The sequence below is a fragment of the Ictidomys tridecemlineatus genome, chromosome 2, assembly GCF_052094955.1.
Source record: "Ictidomys tridecemlineatus isolate mIctTri1 chromosome 2, mIctTri1.hap1, whole genome shotgun sequence".
Lineage (NCBI taxonomy): Eukaryota > Metazoa > Chordata > Mammalia > Rodentia > Sciuridae > Ictidomys > Ictidomys tridecemlineatus.
In genome coordinates this window covers 208,392,711-208,414,523 of record NC_135478.1, presented here as the reverse complement: position 1 = coordinate 208,414,523, position 21,813 = coordinate 208,392,711, and the positions used below count along the sequence as shown (strand labels likewise).

At 38.2% G+C, this 21,813-nt stretch overlaps 1 protein-coding gene across 6 annotated transcripts in view; it reads left to right on the top strand.

The window, feature by feature from the left end:
- LOC110598732 (uncharacterized) overlaps nt 1–21,813 on the top strand; it is a 206,102-nt gene that overhangs the window by 42,265 nt on the left and 142,024 nt on the right. For 5 of the 6 annotated variants that reach the window (XR_013435365.1, XR_013435364.1, XM_078040564.1 and 2 more), the window contains one exon: nt 5,750–5,858. The exons of the other annotated variant lie outside the window; for it this stretch is intronic. Coding sequence is in view for 3 of the 5 variants with exons in the window: in XM_078040564.1 (XP_077896690.1) it covers nt 5,750–5,858 (109 nt within the window). In the remaining 2 variants the exon portion in view is untranslated. The remainder of the gene's footprint in view (nt 1–5,749; nt 5,859–21,813) is intronic. 6 annotated transcript variants of the gene reach the window in all.

Here is a 21,813-nt window from a genome sequence, read left to right as displayed (position 1 = left end):
TTCCTTAGTGTTAATTTTTCTCTATGCTTATTCATTAAACTATGGGTTGATGATAATTCAGAAGAGAATGCAAATGATTTTTAATCCTTTGTGAAATGAAACAAGGTTCAGTAGTGTTCAAGAGTAAAATGTTTGGGCCAAAATCCAACTTGCTCTCCAGTTTTACCTGTGAAATTTAGTTGAGCACACAGAGATTGATAAAAAAGATTGATAAAATGTTTTCATTGGACACTGTGGATTAAGAATAAGTGAAGGCTTAGAGTCTGGGGTTCAAGGTAGAATGCAGACTGTCTCTATGTGAGTGTCATGTAGCTCTTGGCAGATGGTCTTGGTTGTGAAGAGGAAGTTGAAAACACTAGGCTGTGGAGCAGTTGTACCTCGAGGAGAGTTCAGACAATTAGAGCTGCACTCCAAGGGCCAAAGAAGAGCCTTGCAGAAAGAATACAGCCACAGCTAGGCTCTCGGTCACTTTTCTTCCTACAGCCTTGTTTAAGCATCTGCATAGCTACAAAGTCTCTGTACAGACAGTGCAGCAAATAATAAGAGCAGTGTGAGCTCTGGTGTAGCTCTAAGACCATACTTACAGGCAGCATATTTTTTAGGTATCTTTTTTGTTGGTGGTGCATTATGATTATACATAACAGTGGGATTCATTGTTACATATTCATACATGTGTACAATATTAAAAATATAATTTGGTTAATATCATTTCTAGCTAGTATTTTCCTCTCCTCCCTCCCTCTGGTCCTTTCCCTATACTCTCCTGATTTCCCTTTGATTTTCATGAGACACCCCACCCCCCGCTTCTTTTCATTTTTCCTCTCTAGCTTTCACATATGAGAGAAAACATATGACCCCTGACTTTCTGAGTTTGGCTTATTTCACTTAACATGTCAAGTTCCATCTATTTTCCTGTAAATTACATAATTTAATTCTTGTGGCTGAATAAAACTCCACTGTGTGGATAACCACATTTTCGTTATCCATTCACTGACAGACACCTAGGCGGTTCAAAAGTTTGTTTATTGTGAATTGTGCTGCCATAAAATATAAGTATGCATGTAGCACTATACTAAGCTGGCTTTAATTCTTTAGGATAAATACCAAGTAGTGGTATATCTGGGTCATAGGGTGGTTCCATTCCTAGTCTTTTGAGGAACCTCCAGACCGATTTCCATATTGGAAATCAACAGTGTAGAAGTGTTCCTTTTCCTCCAGTGTTTCTAGCATTTATGATTGTTTGTATTCTTTTTTTTTAAGAGAGAGAGAAATTTTTTAAATATTTATTTATTTTTTAGTTTTTGGCAGACACAACATCTTTGTTTGTATGTGGTGCTGAGGATCGAACCCAGGCCACACATATGCCAGGCGAGTGCGCTACCGCTTGAGCCACATCCCCAGCCCTGATTGTTTGTATTCTTTATGGCTGGTATTCTGAATGAAGTGAGATGAACTTTCAGTGTAGTTTTGGTATATGTTTCCCTGATTGCTAAAGATGTTGAACTTTTTTTTTTTTATAGATTTCTTGGCCATTTGTATTTCTTCTTTCAAGAAGTATTGTTCAGCTCACTTTTCCATTTATTAATAGGATTGTGGGTTTTTTGGTGTTAAGCTTTTTTGACTTCTCTTTATATTTTGGATATTGATCCTCTGTCAGAACCACAGGTAAAATATTATTAAGTAGACATATACCTCCCTCCAAGAAGGAAGCAGTCAGGCAATTGTGGGGTAAGTTGAGAATGTTAAGTGTTGATCATTGAGACCTGAAGGTCATATTTTAAAGTGTTCTACTTAATTCCTCAAGTTAGTAGCATTTTTGTAATATAGGGGAAACTAAAATTCGAGAAGCAGATATAATCAACAGTGACAAGACTATGTGCAATTATTGCGCAAAATTTGTAACTGACGTGGTCTGTGCTCTCCAGGAACTTGCTCGAACAGTAGGTCTGGAGACAAGAGTTGAACTGCCTACCCATGGTAGGATTAACATATCATTTCCAGCCCTTTGTTATTGAATATGAATGAGGGACCTGTTATGTGCTAGGCATGTTCTTGTCACTAGGGGGATACAGGATTGCATGAAGCAAAAAAATTTTTCCCTTTGAGGAGCTTAAATTCTCCATAGAGAAGAGAAAAGTGGGGTGGGTAAGAGAGAGACCTCGTGGAGGGAACTAATGAGTGAATCTAAACAACAGGAAATCAGGGTTAGGGAATGTAAAGCATGATATGCTGGTAAAGGGAAGCATGTAAGCGCGTGGCCAGAAAAGGCTTCCCAGGGAGGTGGGCACTGGAGCTTGGCACCTGAAGTGGGTGAGAGTGGGCCATGCAGGTGTCTGGAGAAGCATGTTCTAGAGAGAGCAGCATGAGCACAAGTATGTCCATATCCTCCAGGAGCTGCAAGAAGGTGGTGGGACAGGAGTGGGATGAGCAAGGGAGAAGGCAGCATGGGGCCAGTCATGTGCTGTTGACACCACTGTTACTGTAAATGAGAAGGAGTGCAATTGGAGAGTTTCAAGCAAAGGAGTGGCATTATCTGACTTTGTCTCTCCAAGACCAGACTGGCTTTTCACTTTGAAAACAGTGTACAGAAAGGTAAGGGAAGAACCAGCTGGAAGGCTCTTTCAGTATTCCAGATGGAGATGAGGGAAGTGTGAATGGCAGAGTGGGTGGAAGTGGGGAGAAACAGCTGGGATTTAGGTGTATTTTAAGAGAGGGAGCCAAAGAAAAGTTCAGGATGACTTGAGGATTGAACTGTCATTTACTGAGATGGGGAAGCCTGTCATAGTGTGTCAGCCCAAGGGGTTCATCTGCAGTCTGGCCCTATGTGATGCCTAGTGTGGAATGTCTTATTAGACACCTAGGGAGATGCCAAGTAGGCGGCTGAATGCGTACCTCTTTAATTTGGGAAGAAGGTCTAGGCTCTTGTGGATGGTATTTAAAGTGATGAGACTTGTTGAAGTGACCAGAAAGGGGAAGTGTAAGAAGTGTGAGAACTGGAAGCTCTGGGTCATAGCATGCAGAAGTTGGAAAAATGAGAATTCTGGCTAGGGAACAGACGGTGAAGTAGAAAGGAATCAGGAGAACAAGGTGGCCTGGAAACCAGGCAGAGAAAGAGATCAGAGAGGAGAGTGGTCAGCTGTCGGTACCACTGAAAGGTCTAGTAAGAACTGGAAATTGACTATTAGGTTTAGTGAAATGATCTGGGCTGCTTTTTGCCCAAGTGGCTGCGAATGAACTCATTGGACATTTCTTCTGGGTAACAGTGGTATCTGCCTCATAATGGATGTGATGAACAGTTTAAATTGATGAAATTAATTCATTTACAGTGCTTGTCTTCCTGTCTGGCTGTTGGGTATTTTAAGATGAAAGTCATGGGCCGTTTTAACAAGAGTACCTGCAGGCGGGCAGTGGGGACAGAGGCCTGACTGAAATGAGCTCATGTGAAAATGGGAAGAGGTACTGAACTCTTGAGCTTCCTATAAAATGGGAGAGTGAGCTTTTGGGGGCCAGGGGTGGAATATTATGGTTTGGATGTGAGGCATCTCCCAAAAGCTCATGAATGAGACAATGCAAGAAGGTTCAGAGAAGTGATTGGGTTGTGAGTCTTAACCCAATCATTGAATGAATCCCCTGATAGGGATTAACTGAGTGGTAATTGAGGGCAGGTAAGTTGTGACTGAAGGAGGTAGGTGTGATTTGGGGGGTATATATTTTATCTGGCAAGTGGAGATCTCTCTCTCTCTCTCTCTCTCTCTCTCTCTCTGCTTCTTGATCATCATATGAGCTGCTTCCCTCTGCCATGTTGTTCCATCATGATGTTCTACCTCACCTTGAGCCCCAAGGAATGGACCCAGCCTCCTATGAATTAAGACCTCGGAAACCATGAGCCCTCAAATAAGCTTTTCCTCCTCTACAATTGTTCTGATTGGGTACTTTTAGTTATAGCGGCAAAAAGCTGGCTAAAACACTTGAGTTTAAGTTTCTATTTACTTACTTGCTTTGTGGCCTTAGGCAGTAATTCCTCTGGTAAATTTGGAATTAATACAGTATTTGCTTCATTGGGTTACTTTTGGGATTAATGTCACAGCATAACAATAAATTTTTTAGCTGAGATACTGACACACAGCAAGTGCCCAATTAATTTTATCTCTGGTCATTAAAAAAAGAGATGGCTAAAGGTGTGATCTCTACATTCTCATGAAGTTTTTCTTTTTAATATTTTAAAATTATGAATGGACACAGTATCTTTATTTAATTTAATTTATTTTTTTTTATGTGGCGCTAAGGATCAAACCCAGTGCCTCACATATGCTAGGAGAGTGCTCTACCACTGAGCTACAACCCCAGCCCATGGAGTTTTTTAAACATTTTTTTTTTGTAGTTGTAGATGGACAGAATGCCTTTATTTTATTTGTTCATTTATATGTGGTGCCAAGGATCAAACCCAGTGCTGCACACATGCTAGGCCAAGCAGCTCTGCCACTGAGCTATAGCCTTAGCCTCATGGAGTAGGTTCTGTAGGTTTTGATGAAAGTTTTTATAGAAAAAAATATAGAATATTTTGAGAGAGGAAAGTAACATGGTATAATTTAAATTGGGGATAAAGGAAGGCATCTAGGATAAAAAGATAGTCCTGACTGAGAAGGTCCTGCAAAAGCCCTGGGGCAGGGGAGAAATTAGTGCTTTGAGGGATTTGACAGCAGACCACTGTGTTCTGGGAGGTAGGAAGGGACCAGGACCAGGACCAGGTCGGAAGGCCCTGTTAGGGATTGTAGATTGTAACCTCAGAGCGAGTAAGCCTTTGAAAACTTAAGGGAAGAATTGATAGGGGGAGATTTGCATTGCAGGGGACAAAACTACCTGTGATGAAGTATGTTCTATTGAATGGATTGGAGGGGCAAAAGTAAAGAAAAACCTACCAATTTATGCAAAAGACAGTATCTGAAAATAATCTAAGCTGAAATATTCCATTTTGGTACAAATGTGGAATTGAGATTATCCTGTTTAGCAGTTTGCTTTGAGCTTACAGTGATTCCTCAGTACCTGTCAAGAGCATCTTCTTGTTAAAGATAATGCCAGTAGAGACATAAAGTTGCATTCAACTAAAGTGAAACTTTGAAAATATGTGGCAACTTTGTGATAAATTAAACAATGAGAATATACTAATTATTTTTCTAGGAAAAATATTGGTGATATGACATGAGAGACAGATTCTGTGTTAAGAAAACTGATTATAGTGCATGACTATATACCAAGATTAATCTGCTTATGATGTTTTTAGTGCTCGTATAATAAAAAGAAACCTTTAAAATTTGCTTTAATGTAGTAATCACACATTTGCTTTATTTTTTAGAATAAAATCAACATCATCAAATCAGTTTACTTGGTCAATAAGTAAATTTTTTCCCCTTTCCACTTTCAAAAGTGTCTTAGTTTGGGTCATTAGTTACTTGGTTATCAGACTGATAGGAAATCCAACAGGGCACAGTGCAGGATGCATATTTTATTGTGGCAACTTAGGTACCTCCCTGAGATTTCTTAAAACAGAAAAACAGTTGTGATACCAAGTGTTGCAGTACCCGGTCTCCCCAACACTCCAAGGCCATGAATTAACTTACTCTGAGTCCTCATTTTAAAAAAAGAAAGAAAAAAAGGAAGTAGAGATTATTTCCTATCCAGGTAGTCACTTGCTAGAAGTCTGTCTAGCAAGTTTTCTTTCTCATACATGCATTTTATTCATGCTTTTCAGGGTTAGGAGGATTGGGGTGTTCGCCATCTGGAGTTTCTCTGCCTCATGGAGCCCAGCTCAGAGCTGCCAGTTTGCAGGAGATGATTGATTACATCTTATTCACAGCCCAGTGAGTAGATGCTGCTTTTAAAAAAAGTAACATGATAGAACTTTAAAGTTTTAAAATCTAATGCACTTAATTGGGTTCTGCTTTTTAAAAAAGTAACATGTTATAAATTTAAAGTTTTAAAATCTAATGCACTTAATTGGGTTCTTTAAATTTACTTGTAGAAAAATAGTGGCAGTTACACTGATAATCCTTATTGAGTATTTATAAATAATGGGACCCTGGGAGAAATTAATCCTCTGATAAAAAAGTTATGAAAATATTTTCTACACATATAGTTCAGCTTTTAAGAAACATAGCAAAGACTCAAATGCATATATTAAACACTTCAAAGCAATCTCCTTAGTGCTTTATTTCACTTACTTTAAAAGAGTCTAGAGGTCCAATATATCAGTAAGGCAACTTAATTTTTTTTAACCGCAACTGTATTTCTATAAAGATTGTCTTTTAATGAAGGATGAGTTTTAGTTAACCTAGTTTAGTGGAAATTGCATTTTAATAGTTCTTTCTATTTGAAGATAGTGATTTGTGTGTGTGTGTGTGTGTGTGTGTGTGTGTGCGCGCGTGCGCTAATGTGGGTAAGATTATAGACTCTCTAGATTTAACTTTGCTTCTTAATGGAAGACTAAAGAAGAAGGCTGTTCATTCTTACTAGTCAAAACACCCAGGTGAGGTGTAAGGCACTCAGTCAGTTAACTTGAGGTAAGTGGTTTCTCAGAATAAAAGCTATTATCCTTTTTCTATATCGTTTGACACTGTTTTGACAAAACAGTTGTTGTGACCAGGATGAGAGACAGTGGTGCCTGAGGTCATACAAAGGGGTGGGATGATAATGATGGCGTTTCTAGTTATATGTTGTGAAACTGGATATGGGATGAGAGAAAGGGGTGTCAAGGAGGACTCAAAGGTGTCATCTGGAACAGCTGAAGAGTGGAGTTGCCTGTTGCTGAGATGGGGTAGGGAAAGGGGTTTACAGGAACAGTTTGGAATAGCAGTAGGAGCAGTTGGGGCCACATGTAGTTTAAGATGCCTCTGTAGACATCTGAGCAGAAACGCCAAATAGGCAGAGTCTGGAAGTCAGCAAAGGGTCAGGATTGAAGAAGAAACTTTAAGTCATCAGCACTTAGCTATAATTCAGAATCATAGGAGGGGTTGAGACCACCAAAGGAATGAAAGTAGATAGAGAAGAGGGGCTGCCTGTGACCTGAGGCTGGACATTGAGTGGACATTCTGATATTCTAGACACCAGGGGAAGGAAGTAGTTTTGATTTGTGTTTCTCTAATTGCTAGAGATGTTGAACATTTTTTCATATGTTTGTTGATTGATTATATATCCTCTTCTGAGAAGTGTCTGTTCAGGTCCTTGGCCCATTTATTGATTAGGTTATTTGGAATCATATTGTCTGCAAAGAGTGATAATTTGAGTTTTTCTCTTCCTACCTGTATCCCTTTAATTTCTTTTGTCTGTTTGATTTTTCTGGCTAGAGTTTCAAGAACTGTGTTAAATACAAGTGGTGACAGAGGGCATCCCTGTTTTTAGAGGGAATGCTTTAAATTTTTCTCCATTTAGGATGATGTTGGCCTGGGGCTTAAGCATAGATAGCCTTTACAATATTTAGGTATGTTCCTGTTATCACTAGTTTTTCTAGCGTTTTGAACATGAATGGATGCTCTATTTTATCAAATTATTTCTCAGCGTCTATTGAGATGATTTTTATTTTTGAGTCTACTGATGTGATGAATTGCATTTATTGATTTCTGTATGTTGAACCAACCTTGCATTCCTGGGATGAACCCTACTTGATCACGATGCACTATCTTTTTGATATGTTTTTTATTCAATTTGCCAGAATTTTATTGAGAATTTTTTTCATCTATATTCCTTTAAAATATTTTCTTTCTTTGATTTGTCTTTATCTGGTTTTGGAATCAGGGTGATATTGGCCTCACAGAATGTGTTTGGAAGTGTTCCCTCTTTTTCTATTTCATGAAATAGTTTGAGGAGTATTGGTGTTAGTTCTTCTTTAAAGGTCTTATAGAACTTTGTTGTGTATCCCTCCGGTCCTGGACTTTCTTGATTGGTAGGCTTCTGATGGTGTCCTCTATTTTCTTGCTTGAAATTGATCTGTTTAAATTGTATATATCATCCTGGTTTAGTTTAGGCATATCATTTTCTATTTTTTCATGTCCTCTATTTTCTATTTTATTGGAGTACAAATTTTCAAAATAATTTCTAATTATCTTCTGTGTTTCTGTAGTGTTTGTTGTAATATTTCCTTTTTCATCACAGATGTTAGTTTTCACTCTCCTCCTTTTCATTAGCATGGCTAAGGGTCTGTCAATTTTATTTATTTTTTTCAAAGAACAACTTTTTGTTTTTTCAGTTTTTTCAATTGTTTTTTGTTCAGCACTGTCAGTCACATCCTATAATTAAAAATCTAAGGCAACATATATTAAAACTAATTCTCTTCAACTGAAAGTATTGAAAAATCTGGTGTTTCAGGGCTATTTTTTCCTTCCTTTTATTTTTGATAAATTTAAGAATCATATTTATCATATTTTTCTCTTCCCTAATTGAGTTGTATTTCTGGGACTAAAGGACAAAAACAAAAAATGGTCCCAGGCAAGCGAGATAAAGAAGATTTGCAGGCAAGTCCAAGCCCAGCTTTACAGAGAGTAGCCAGGGAAGGCACTCCAGCTCTGGAGAAAGCTCTGACCCCAGCAGTTTTCTTTAGTTTGGAGTAGAAGGCAGATTCTGGGTGGCCTTGAAGAATAAAATGTGCTTCTGTTATCTTTTCCTTACTTTGAAGAAGTTACTGAAACATTTGAAGAAATTGAGGCGGAGACATATCCAGAGTTACACAATGAAACATTGTTAGCACATCTAGATCTTACACTAGTATAGTACAGCTACAGCATGTGGAAGCCTAAAAGGTGTAGGATGTGTTGGCACAACCACTGCCCAGATCACTGGCTGACCACTAAACTATGTAGGCACAACCACCAGTAGTCACTAGGGAAGGTCAAAATCATAAGCTATTGCTATAGATGATTGGGAATTCTTAATCCCTCTGAATTTCAGTACCAACAGGATAAAATGAGGATAATATTTGCTCTGCTACCACATGCAGCCTTGAGGAAGATCAAATGAGGTATCAGGTGAAAAAATATACTCAGCTGTAAATCATTGGTTTGTAACCAGGAAGGAGTGGTGTTAAATGCAAGTGAGGCTTGAGGATTTTGTCATTATATTTGAAAAAACTGGGGAAAAGTAGAATGTGACAGAATCTTGGTTGAGTAATTATAGAACAAAATAATGCTAATAGAATCTGCAAAAATTTGCTTTTTGCCTGTGTCAGGCTTTGGTAATGACACCACAGAATTCATCCTATTGGGGCCATCATAGATCCTTGTGGTCAAGAACTTTGCCTGAGGTCCAAGCAATCAATCAGTTTATCTCCCAGGAGCCTCAGAATGACTGAACATTGGAATATTTGGTACTTTAGTGTAGTGTAAGCATGCTGATACTGTGGAAGAGTTGCTGTCTTAAAAGAAAATATTCAAGTTATGTTTTAAAGATTTCAGAGACCTGGAGAGCATTTCTATATTTGATATTTTAAGTGGAATTAAAGTTACACTTTATTTTTGCATTATAATCCTACTTTATGTTAGTGTAAATTTAGAAGTTAAAAATGGGTAGCCAAGGTCATCTTGTCCACTAATGATGACATGAAGAGGAAGGATGGTTTTCTTTCACAATAAAACAAGTAGAAAACTGAACAAGATTGTTCAAAACTGTTATTTCTGAGCACTGGATTATCGACCAGAAAGGAGGACAGTAAATTGAGAAGTGTTACGAATATGCTAGAGCTTTTGAGTAAGAAAAAGCATATGTGGCCTTCTTGCTTGGGGCTCCTGCTCTCCTCCACCCCCTGCCTCATTTAATGAAAAATACAGTTTTACAAGCCAACATAGACTCTGTTTGGAGTGGGGTTGAGGGTTGTTTGCTTGTTCAAAATGGCATGCTCAGTTCATAATGGAAAACCTACAGATTTGCTACAACCAGAAATTTAGTAGGCTGATTCTGGAAATGAGAGAGCCCTAGGAGGACTGAGATGAGCTCTCTACCCCTTCCTTGGCAGCTCAGGTCAGGAAAGTCCAGCAAAAATTGAAAGCCAAGGATAAGTGGGTACAACTTGATGAATGCTCTTATCAACCCCAGTACAGCTCCATCAGCAGAGCATGTGGAAGCCTATTAGGTGTAGGATGTGTGGGCACAACCACTGCCCAGATCATTGGCTGACCACTAAACTATGCAGGCACAACCACCAGTAGTCACTAGGGAAATGTAGGTCAAAATCATAAGATATTGCTATGATTATTTTTCAACCATGGGAATGGCTGAAATTCAGAAGACAGAGAGTACAAGTGTTGACCAAGATGTGGAAAATCCTCTCACATTGCTAGCAGGAGTATTAAGTGGTACAGCCATGATGAAAAAATTTCTGGCAACTTTGTAAAAAGTTTGACACACATTTAACATAGGACTCAATCCATTCCTTAGTAGGTTGTCAGGAGAAGTGACAGTTTATATTGAGACAGAGGTTATGTACAATGTACATAGCAGTTTTACTGGTGATTGTCAAAAGCTGTACAGAATTTAAGTGTCTTTTAGCAGATGAATGGATAAACATGTTTTGGTTTATCTGTACAATGGAATGCTACTTGATAACAAAAAGGAGAAAGACCATTGATACAGATAGCATTGCGTGTGGATCTCAGGATAGTGATGCTGTGTGGAAGAAGTCAGACGCCCTCCGGAAGCATCATACTGTCTGATTCCATTTAGATAAAGTTCTAAAAACTGCAAACTGATGTGCAATGATGGAGAACAGATAAGTAATTGCCTGAGATGGCTTGAGAAAGAAGAGAAGAGGATTCCCAAGGGAGGAATGCAGTGAAACATTTGGGAGTGATGTATGTATTCATTGTCTGCATTGTGCTTGTCATTTAATGGTATGTAATAAGTCAGAGCTAACTGAGTTGTATATTTTTGATATATGCCATTTATTGTTTATCAGTTATATCTCAAAGTTATAAAAATTGTACCCATTCAAAAACCAAATAGATGTTCACAGCAGTGTTATTAACATTAGACAAAAACTAGAAGCAGTCCACATCCATCAGCAAGTGGATGGATAAACAGAATGTGCTGTATCCATGTCAGCCACAAAGGGGAATCGAGTCCTGGTCTGTGATGCTGAATGTGCAGCATGAATGAACCTTAGAAACAGTATACCAAGTGAGGGGAGCCAGACACAAAAAATGACTGGCTGTGGTACACCACTGACCTGGAAGTTTGAAGACACGCCAAACCATGGGCCAATCAGTGGTCACTGGGGCTGATACTGGTGGTGGATTGGCTATAAACGGGTGTGGAGAGGAACTGTGGGAGTAGAGAGAGCATCCTGATGGTGACTGTACAGCTGTTAACTTAGAAAAGGTCTTCAATCCTACCCTGAAAATGGGTGGCTTTTGTGGCATCTAGGCATTCCTCAATAAAGTCACCAAAAATGGGTAGCTACTCAAAAACTTAAAATTCTGTGAAGGATGACCATTCAGGGAACTGGGCTATATTGCTAATTTCATTGTAGTAGGTTGCTTTGATATACTTTGTTGAGACTCAGTGAATGATGGTTCTATGTCAGATACTCACCAGATTCTACATTTTTTTTGTGTGTGTGTGTGTATACCAGGGATTGAACTCTGACATACTTAGCCGCTGAGCTACATTCCCAGCCCTTTTCGTTCTTCATTTTGAGACAGGATCTCACTAAGTTGCTTAGGGCCTCATAAGTTGCTGAGGCTGGCTTTGACCTTGTGATTCTCTTGTCTCAGCCTCATGAGCTTCTGGGATGACAAGTGTGTGCCACTGTGCCCCACTGTATTCTAATTGTAATACAAATTGTTACTAGGTGTCTTTCCTAGGATTCAGGTTCCAGTGATAGCTATATTTCCCATGCTGTGAACGTTGGTGCAGAATGATGGGTATTATGCCTAGTAGCTGCTAACACTCCTCAAAGAAGGAATTGTAGCCTCTTAGATTTTGATTCTATTCTATTTATTATTTATCTGCTTTTCTGGGGATTGAATTCAGGGACACTATACACTAAGCTACACCTCCAGCCCTTTTTATTTTTTGAGACAGGGTGGATTTGAACTTGTGATCCTTCCACTTCTGCCACCGAGCTTCTGGGATTACAAGGCATGTGCCAACATACTCAGATGATTCTGTTCTTGTAAAATAGTTCAGATTTGTGGGGGTGGGTTATCTTCCACCTTTCAGTTCTTCAGGAGAAAATTGATGTTGGCTTAACACCTTTTATTTTTTAGAAACAGAGAGGTGTGCCCTTGGGTATCCACCTATCTGTGTACAATCCCACATAACATCAATAAGGGGCATAAGATTCTTTAGGGAGACTAGAGTGTACCCAAGGGAAACCTTCAGGACAGTTCCTGATGAAGCTGGCCATTTTCTGCCCCAGAGCAGAAATGAAGACTCTTTGGAGCTAGTGATTGTATGACTTTACACCTAAATGTCCCATACCTAAAGTAGGAGCTTGAATTTCAGTGACTTTCTGATAGAAACTTTCCTAATTTTAGTGAAAAATTAATGACTCTAGAACATTGTATTCATGATTTTGCCCAAGACTAATGGAAATGGGGGGGTATAATCTGTTTTGGAAACAAGCAATTTTTAATAATTTTTTAGTTGTCCATGTTCCTTTATTTTATTTATTTACATGTGGTGCTGAGAATCAAACCCAGTGCCTCATACATGCTGGGCAAGCGCTCTACCACTGAGCCACAACCCCAGCCCCAGAAACAAACAATTCTTTGATGAAATTCCTAAGCCATTTTTCTTAATAAAGTATCAGCTATTTAGCCAATTTGCACTTTTTCTCCTTTTTCCTCCCTCAAAGCAAGTCCATTATTCAACAGAGATTTATAGGGCACTCATATTTGTTAGGCCCCCTAAAGATAAAGGTGAAAGGATGACAGAAGCATGGACTCGGGGAGGGGACTGGTGTCTAACCTCCCTGAGTGGAGAGGAGAGTGTGCATATGTGCAGAGGGGCTGGGGGCCTTGGACCAGGGAAAGTGAGAGCTGAACTCCCAAAGATGATAGAACTTGGCCGTAGTCTAGGGTTGGGAGGGGGATTGTTGAGGGCTTTGTTGAAAGCTGTAGTCTTAGATTTAAGAAGAGAGAATAGAATCAGGATTCAGTAGCTAGGAGTGATGTGACTCTGTGACAGATGGGATATGGAGAATATAGGAGAAAAATTCAAATTCTGCCTTGGTTTTCTGAGCAAGTGGTAGTATCCTTCACTGAAGTGGGGAATACAAGATACCCGGGGGCTTTGTTCTGCTTATTGATTTAGGAAAGCACAACTCACTTTGGAGTTCTATCAGGGGAGTATAGCATATGAGTGAGCTCTAAGGCTGATTGGTCTTCCTAGGCCCACTTGTTTTCCAGCTTTGAGGAGGACATACACAGAGCATTGGGAGGAAAGTGGCAGTTAGCATGGTCTACTGACATGGCAGTCTGGTTAGGCAGGATCAGTTTCACAGGTGAAGTCATTGTTGGACACTTTGAGATATTTACAGAGTAGAAAAAAAGATTGTGAATTTAGTTATTTCCTTTTAATTTTTTTCTCTACTTGATTTTTCATCTCCATAATAAAAGTCATTTTTGTATTTCTTTGGTACAAAGAGAATAAGAAGGGTAAATATTAGAAAAAACTCCCTAATCCTTTAGCTAATTTAACTTTTAAAACAACCTTGTGGGGGAGGTTCTTTTATTTTTATAAATTCATGAGGAAGATGTATAGGTGTTCAGAAATCGGTGAGTTAAAAAATTTTGGCACAAGCCATTAATACAAAGTATTAATCCCCTTGTTCATATCCATTGACATGAGGATGTAAATGAAAATGACTTGTTCATTACTTTGGAAATTCTAATTATTTATGCCTGCCCTTTAAGGGCATACTTTTAGGAATAAGTAGATTGGTGATATACAAAATAGAATCCTGTTCATATATTTTTTGATAATGTTGGAAAAAGAACTTTCTTATGAACATTTTGCCCACTATTCACTTTCCTGTTTTGTTAATGATCGCGGATATGCTGTATTAAACTTGGAAATACAACTGAAATAGTTGTTTTGAAACTACATCAAGACTGTAGAAGTTAAAATTAGGTTCTCCCTGTTGCTTCAGGTTTATGTTTTAGAAATATGTGGTTAATATCTGCTTTAAATGTCATCTTGGAAATTTGGTATCAAAAATTACAAGATGAATAGACCCTGTGGTCAGGAGCTGTGGTGGGAAGTGAACAGCCTTGAAATGTGACCCAGTTCTCTGATTGATGCCACCAGCAAACAGGTTGCTTGGCCTCAGGTGGCTGTTTCCTTTTCTATAAAATGCAGATAGTCAAGGACTTGGTTCAGAAGTAGAAAGGAAGGATTCCCTTGGGCTGGAATACAGCATGATCAGGCAGTTTCTTTTTCTACCACAAGAGGGTGTGCCTGTGTTGTCTTAACCTGAGTTGAGGTTTGGATTCCTAAGAAGTGGCTGAAAATTGAGAAATGGAAAGATAACTGGGAAAAACAGAAATAAAAAGAGTTGTTTTTTGTTTGTTTGATTGGTTTGTTTTTGACAGTGTTATACCTGGAACATTATAGCAGTGAAAAGAAGATATTTAATTCTTATTCAACAACAGTTGCTGCCTATGTCTGAGAATTTTGACTTTTTTTTTCTTATTCTCCTTTGCAGTTCTTGTCTATAAACATTTTATATCAAACATATGGTACCTAAAGTTTAATTTTTCAGTAGTTGGTTCTGAATAACTAATGATAGTTTAAACACAGATTGGTTGTTTGTGCTTGATGCTTTGGATATCTATATAAAACCTGTTTGCCTCAAATTAGTAAGTTAGAAAAAGCATCTTTGAACCTTTTCATTCTGTCCCACCACCCCACCCTCCAGTTTTTTATTCTCTTCTTTTGAGCTTCTGGATCCTCTCATGTGATGTTTTGATGTCATACATAGCTCAGAAAGTTGGGTGGGAAAGAGGAAAAATGCTGTTCCTATGGCCCAATCCTAGGGCTGTGGAATTCATTTTATTACACAGTGAAATTTTAAAATTTGAAACCAAAATTAGAGCTCAACAGTGAAGTTGGCCATTGCAGAATTATGTAGTAAACGTGAAGAAACATTCAGTTATGTCTCAGTTATGTTAATATTCATATGAATGTGTTCTTTAATTGAAAAATCTCATGTAGTCTCTATATTTTGTTATTTACATTACACATAGAAAAATCATGAGCACTTTGTACTTTATACAACTATATTATACCATAACACGTTTTTGTATTGAAACATGTTCTAAATTTAGAAAGAATAATTCTAGGCATCTCCTTTTACTCTTGAATCCTACTTTTTAGAAGTTTTCTCCATGATTTGTTTGTGGCAATTACGTACCATACAAATTCAGAGTCAAATGCTCTAGTCAAATCATGGTGCCCTTATGTGTAAAACTTGACAGAATCAAAGTTGTCCATATAATTTCACTGCCATTTACTTGGAATTCGATAATTTCTTGAGGAAAACAAAGATAAGTGGAATTGCTGTGGAAATTGTACGTGATTTCCGTCTAGCATCCTATTTCAAGTGATCTTTGCTGGTACACCATGAGGCGTTGCAGATTTATAAAGATGATAAATAATTCTCAAGATTGCCACATTTAAAAATGAAAGAAAGGAAAAAAGAACTCTTTAGCTCTTTAGCACTCTCTCTCCCTTTCTCTCTTCTGCTTTCACCAAGAGATTCGTTCTTGTTTCAAATGCAGGAATATCTTGAGACTCTGTTGCTACTGCATGCCATCCACTTGTTCATTGGAGCAGAAAGAAGATAGACGCTGGTTGACAGGGGTACACTGCTCCTTCTCAGTGAAATTTTTTTTAAATTATGGAATATTTCAGGAATACAAAGAAAGCATAAGGAATACTGTAACTAACATATGTGTGTACATTATCCAGTGTAATAATTAAAATGGTATGCAGTTCTTCCAGAGATGAACGTGCCCCTGCATGTTTTTATATTACTAATTGTGCATTTATTCTCAAACACAAGTGGCAGTGTTTCACGGCAAGCTGTTTGCTGGTTTTTAAAAATAAGATGTGAGTTGTATTTATTGCAAGTCAGTTCCAGGGAAGCACAGGCTATGAAGATTGAGATGGAGGAAGGTTGTTGAGAGATGGGGACTAATGCTTGTAGAAGAGGAGGAGGCAGGGTAGGGCAGAGGGAGAAGTTGGGCTGCAGTGTGGCCACAGGAAAGGCCTCTGGGGAACCTGTAGGGAGCCTCTGAGGATCCCCCAAGCTGGGGTGGGAGCCAGGCCTCATGGCCTCACCTTGACTGTTGCTGGGTGAAAGCTGCCCCCGGAGAAGGGGTGTGAGATGCGGGGGACTCTTCCACAGAGGTCCCTGGGTGCAGCACTCCTGGAAGCTGGGGGACCCCAGCCGCACAGCTCCGCGTTCACCCCAGTGCTTCCATGTTCTACATGTTGTCTCAGTTTGTGTTTTTACCCAATATCATGATTTTGAGAGTGTTTATATTATTAATATCTATAACTCTTAATTCATTCATTTTAATTGTCTTCTTATAGTATTCAGTTTTATAAATATCACTGGTTTTAAAATACATTTTCCTAATGACAGACTTAGCTTGAACCTACAAGGCTTTGTGGCAGCTCAGTTATTTGTGCCCAGCCAGACTGCAGCAGGTTTTAAATACATTTTCCTAATGACAGACTTAGTTTCTTGCAGTTTTTCACTATTGGAAAAAAATGTGGGGCTGAGGAGTTGTGGAATGAGTTTGTGTGGCAGAGAGGCGTCATCATCAGTGGTAGAGTGCTCACCTAGCACATGGGAGTCACTGGGCTTGATTCTTAGCACCACAAAAAAATAAATAAATAAAGGTATTGTGTCCATCTTCAACTTGAAAAAATATTTTTAAAAATGTGGCTGTGTTCATTTGTTCACATTTCCCTCCTTATTGCATGTACCAGAGTTCATCTGGGATATATAATCAGAAAACTCCAGGGTCTTGGGACATGTGCAACTTCAAATTTAGTGACCCTAAGGAAGTTGCTCTCTGAAGAGATTGTATCTCACCCAACAGTCTTGTGGCCACTTGTCATTGCTAAACTTTAATTGTGTCAGTATTACAGGTATGAAATAGTATCTCATTGTACTTTTATTTAGACTTTTCTTCATTCCTGATAAAATTGAGAATTTGCATTAACTAGCTATTTGGGTATGTGTTCTAATCATGTGACCATTTTCTATTGGTATCTCATACTTATTAATTTGTAGGCAATATTTTTCTATTCTGCATATCAATTCTTTGTTGTCTGTGTGTATACAAGTACTTTCTCCAGGTTCTAGACTTGGTTGTTCAGTTTTTAAATAATGTCTTTTGTTGAATGAGATTTTCCTTTCAACGCAGTACAACTTATTTATTCCTTTTTGTGGGCATTGTTTCTTTGTGTCTTATTTTTAAAAATTATTGTTTGGGCTCAAAGTCATATTATATACATTATATAATATTCTCCTCCCTCTGTTTTCTACTAAGAGTTATGAGGTTTTGCTTTTCGCAGTTTTCATCCACAGCCCATCTATGGTTTTGTTTTTCCCATGACCGCTGTGGTCTTAGCACCCCACATCCAGCAGGGGACCATTCCTGTACCATGTGCATGCAGACCATCCCATCTTTGTCCATCTAAATATTTTTTTGTGTGTTCTGCTTGTTTATTTCTTATTTTCCTGATTCACTTTCACACTTGCTTTATTATGTCTTCATTTCTTTGTTATGTCCTGTTGTCTGGTTTAAACCCCCTCTCCACATTCTTCTTTAAAATTGTCCCTCGTCTTTGCCTTTTGCTCTTCTATATACAACTCAGAATTATTCCATGTAAAGCCTTCACTTGATTGAGGGCATGCATTAAATTTATAGATTAATTTGAGGAAAATTTACCTCTTCTTGGGGTAGATGTTTTCTATGTCTTTCTAAATATCTACATGGAGGTCTATTTACTATGTGTATACTTTTATAACTTCCCTTTTTATTCAATACTGACATTTTAAATGTTAATAGATTTCTTCATCAACAATTTGATGTCCACTTAACCACTCCTTACTTGACTAGATTGTAATTTGTTTAACCATTCACCTACTGACATGTACGAGAACATAATTCACAATGGATTACTCTAGGATTCATATCTTTTCCATCATGAAATTTATGTAGATCCTCAGCTATATTCTAGGAATGCTAGGAGTTTTATATAGTTATTTATATGAGATGTGTTTAGGTGTAAAACTTGAGAAAAATACCTCACTTAATTTTTTCCTCTATAGTTGCCAATTTTTAGATCTTCATCCTTTTGGCCGACTTGGTTTCAGAGTTTAGTTTGACCATTCCCAGCGACTGTCAACAGTGTGGTGCTTACCCAGGTACTCAATGAATGTTTGAATAGCGAGCCAGTCCGTGATGTGTGATTGATTACCTGATGCTTCATTCCTTTCCACTGGTGCATCTGCCCATCCTAGATGACTGCCATGCAGTTTTAATTACTGGAGTTGTGGAATGAGTTTGTGTGGCAGAGAGCTGTCATCATTACTGTCGTTATTGTTTCTTTGGGATTTTTTTCCTGCATCTTTTTATTTCTACATCATTTTTCTTTCAGATGAGCTTTCAGATAAGTTGGCCAAGTTTCCAAAAAACTATTATGATTTTGATTGACAGTGTGTTGATGTTCTGAAAACATTTAAAGACATTTGTTTTAATTTTCTGGCCTGATGAGTGCTACATACATGCTACAGTCATCTAGTTTATAAATTCTGGAACTTTTTGGTTAGAGCAGATAAATCCCCAGATTTTCTTTTGGTTTGAAATTCAAGGTAGTTAAATAAATCTATTGCACCAAACACTATCTTGCCATGTTTGTTCTGTAAAGACAAAATATTTTTCTGAGCCAATTAGCACTTAAAGGCTCACCACCTCCTTACAAAACATGGTGAAATGGTACTACGCATTTCCTGACCAGACAGACTTAAAAATAGATAATTTATGTCACATGGGCTACTTTCTTCCATAAAGCTTTAAAAGAATTGTGTATCCCTACTCCTCATGTCCCTTATGGATGGTAAAGAAGTAGGATACAGAGCCCTGTGTAGTCAGGGTCACTTCTTCGCACCTGCTTGGATACTGGCAGTGGTATTTGCTAAGTGAAGTTTGAAGGCTGCTTTGTCATGTGTTGTCACTAATGGCCTGAGGCCAGCCTGTTTAGGCTTTGTCTTTTTTGTTGTTGTTGTTGCATAAAATTGCCTGTTTTTCACTTCAGATGGGGGTGTGAGGCAATTCTGAGATGTTTGTTCTTGTCGTATGCGCGGCCATCTGTGGTCTCCTGGATCTAAGACAGGTCTCCAACTTGGCCAGGGTGTCCATTGGTCAGTTTGCAGAACAGTCAGGACCCCAGTCTGGGCCTGTCCCTGTTGGTGTAACCAGTGCCACAGTGCTCATCTGAAGTACCGTACGTTGGTGCTGCAGGTTGTTCTCAGTTTAAATCTATTACATGAACTATTTTAGAATAATTACAGATTTGAAGAAAATTTGCAAAGATGATACAGAAGTTTCCATATGTCTCTTGCTCAGCTACTCCTATTGCTGACTTTCACATTGTCACAATACATGTGTCATAAGTAAGGAGCAAACTCTGGTATATTACTATTAACAATCCACCCTCAGACCCAAGGGAAACATCCAGAAGCTCTGGGTAGTATCTGTTTCCTGCTCCAGGATCTCTTCTCAGGATATTTCATTAGAGGGAGTCATCATGTCTCTTTAGTTTCCTCTGGTCTGGGGCAGTCTCTCAGGGTTTTGTTTTTGATGACCTTGTCAGTTTTAGGACTACAAGGCAAATATTTTTAGAATGTCCCTTAGTTTGGGATTTTCTGGCGTTTTTTTTGATTATTAGGCAAGGTGTGGGTTTGGGGGAGGAAGACGAGAGTAAAGTGGCATTTTCATCACATCCACATGAAAGTAGCAACCTGTTTGTGTCACTTACCTCTATGGATCTTGACCTTGATCTTTTGACCAGGGTTTAGTGTTTGCCTGGTATTTACATTGTAAATTTATTTTCTCCTCTTTCCATACTCTACTCTCTGGAAGTCACTAAGCACAGTGTAATCTCAATTTAAAAGTTCTTGTTAATTACCTGTTGGCACCCTGTAATATTTTAGACTATGCCTAATTTTCTTTTGGACTCTGAATGTATAGACTTTATATTTAAAGCCTTAAGCACAAAAATAGACAGACATTGCGAAGACCTCTAAGAAGGATTTGAAGTAATTAGTAGGTACATTGACTCTTTCTTCCAGTCTCTGTACCTTTGGTTTCTTAGTTTTACATGAAAATCTTCATAATTTGCAAACTGCATCAGCTGCTCATTCTGCTCATATGGTTGCACAGATTGTTCTTCTGCATAAGAAAGCCGCACATTTCTCTCACTGTCATGGGCAATAGCTAATCAGAACACTTATCCATTTCTGAAGCTTATTTAGTAAACACCAAAATATATTTTTTTCTAATTTAGTGGAAATATTTCTATGAATAAAATTATTTTGAAGATTTATTAGTTTAATGTTGCCTGGCCTGATTCTGACACCATAGTAGTTTAGCCTACTGCACGCCTCTTCCACCTTAAAGTGGTTTAACCTGAGGAGCTAAGATTTCAGAAATCTTGCTGTTTTAAAATTGTTTCTGAGGTGAAATTCTCAATGAAGTCATTTTTGGTCTGATAACTCTTTTCTGCGCAAATGACTTTATTTATGTTTACCTCAAATCCATTCTCAGTAAGAATGAAAGAATAGATGACTGTGTTAGCATATAATCCGAATGCTCTTGAAATGATGTATTTGTTTATTGTACCATCATTTTATGTGTTTTGGGAAACTTGGTGTTTCCAAAAACCCTGTGATATTCTCTGTGATAAATTTTGTGATGCCAGAGATGGCCTGTTGGTAGACATGCATTTCACATAGTTGTGAACATCATTAAGTGGACTGGTTGAAGTGTTTTTTTCAGAGCATTTGAACCTAATGTGCCCTCTTATTTGTGTTACTGTGAACTTATTGCAGACATTTTAAGGGCATTAGTGTTGTTTGTCTTTAAGCCAATCTTATAATCCAGTACCAAAGGAAAAAATTCACACACACAAAAAAAGTTTTAAGAGGTCTTCTGCTCACTTCATGACCACTTGGTAAGGCAACTCAAAACAAGAATCATGTTTTTAATCAACCACAGGGGAAATCCTTTCCTTGGCCTTCAGTTCTACTTTCGATCAGTCAAATTATTCTTTGGTGCATGTGGGGGATTCCCACATGTACTATAATAAGTCTCTCTTTCTTAGTTTTTATATATGTGTAGAATGTAGGATATTATTGCATGTTTTATATCTTAACTTTATGTCTCTTCCATGTACCATTACTTTGTTTTAATATTACTCATTTTTTCTAAGTATGGATGTGCAAGAATGAGTATCTTCAGGTAAGCTATAGAAAAATAATCACTATTCTCAGATAGGTTAAAGGCCTGTTAATTATGAGATCTTGGATATTTTCTGGGTCTGTGTGTGTATATGTGTGCATGCACACTCCCAGCAAGTAAAGAACTTTGGATACAAAATTTCTCCTAATCTACCTTTTAGCAAACTAACTGAGCCCTCTCACGTTAGCTGCAGGTTCTCCCATCCTTCCTGCTCATGGGTCAGGACATGTTTTTACTGCTCCAGTCTGGCAGGTATGCTTCTTACAATTAGTGTTGAGAGGCCAGTTTC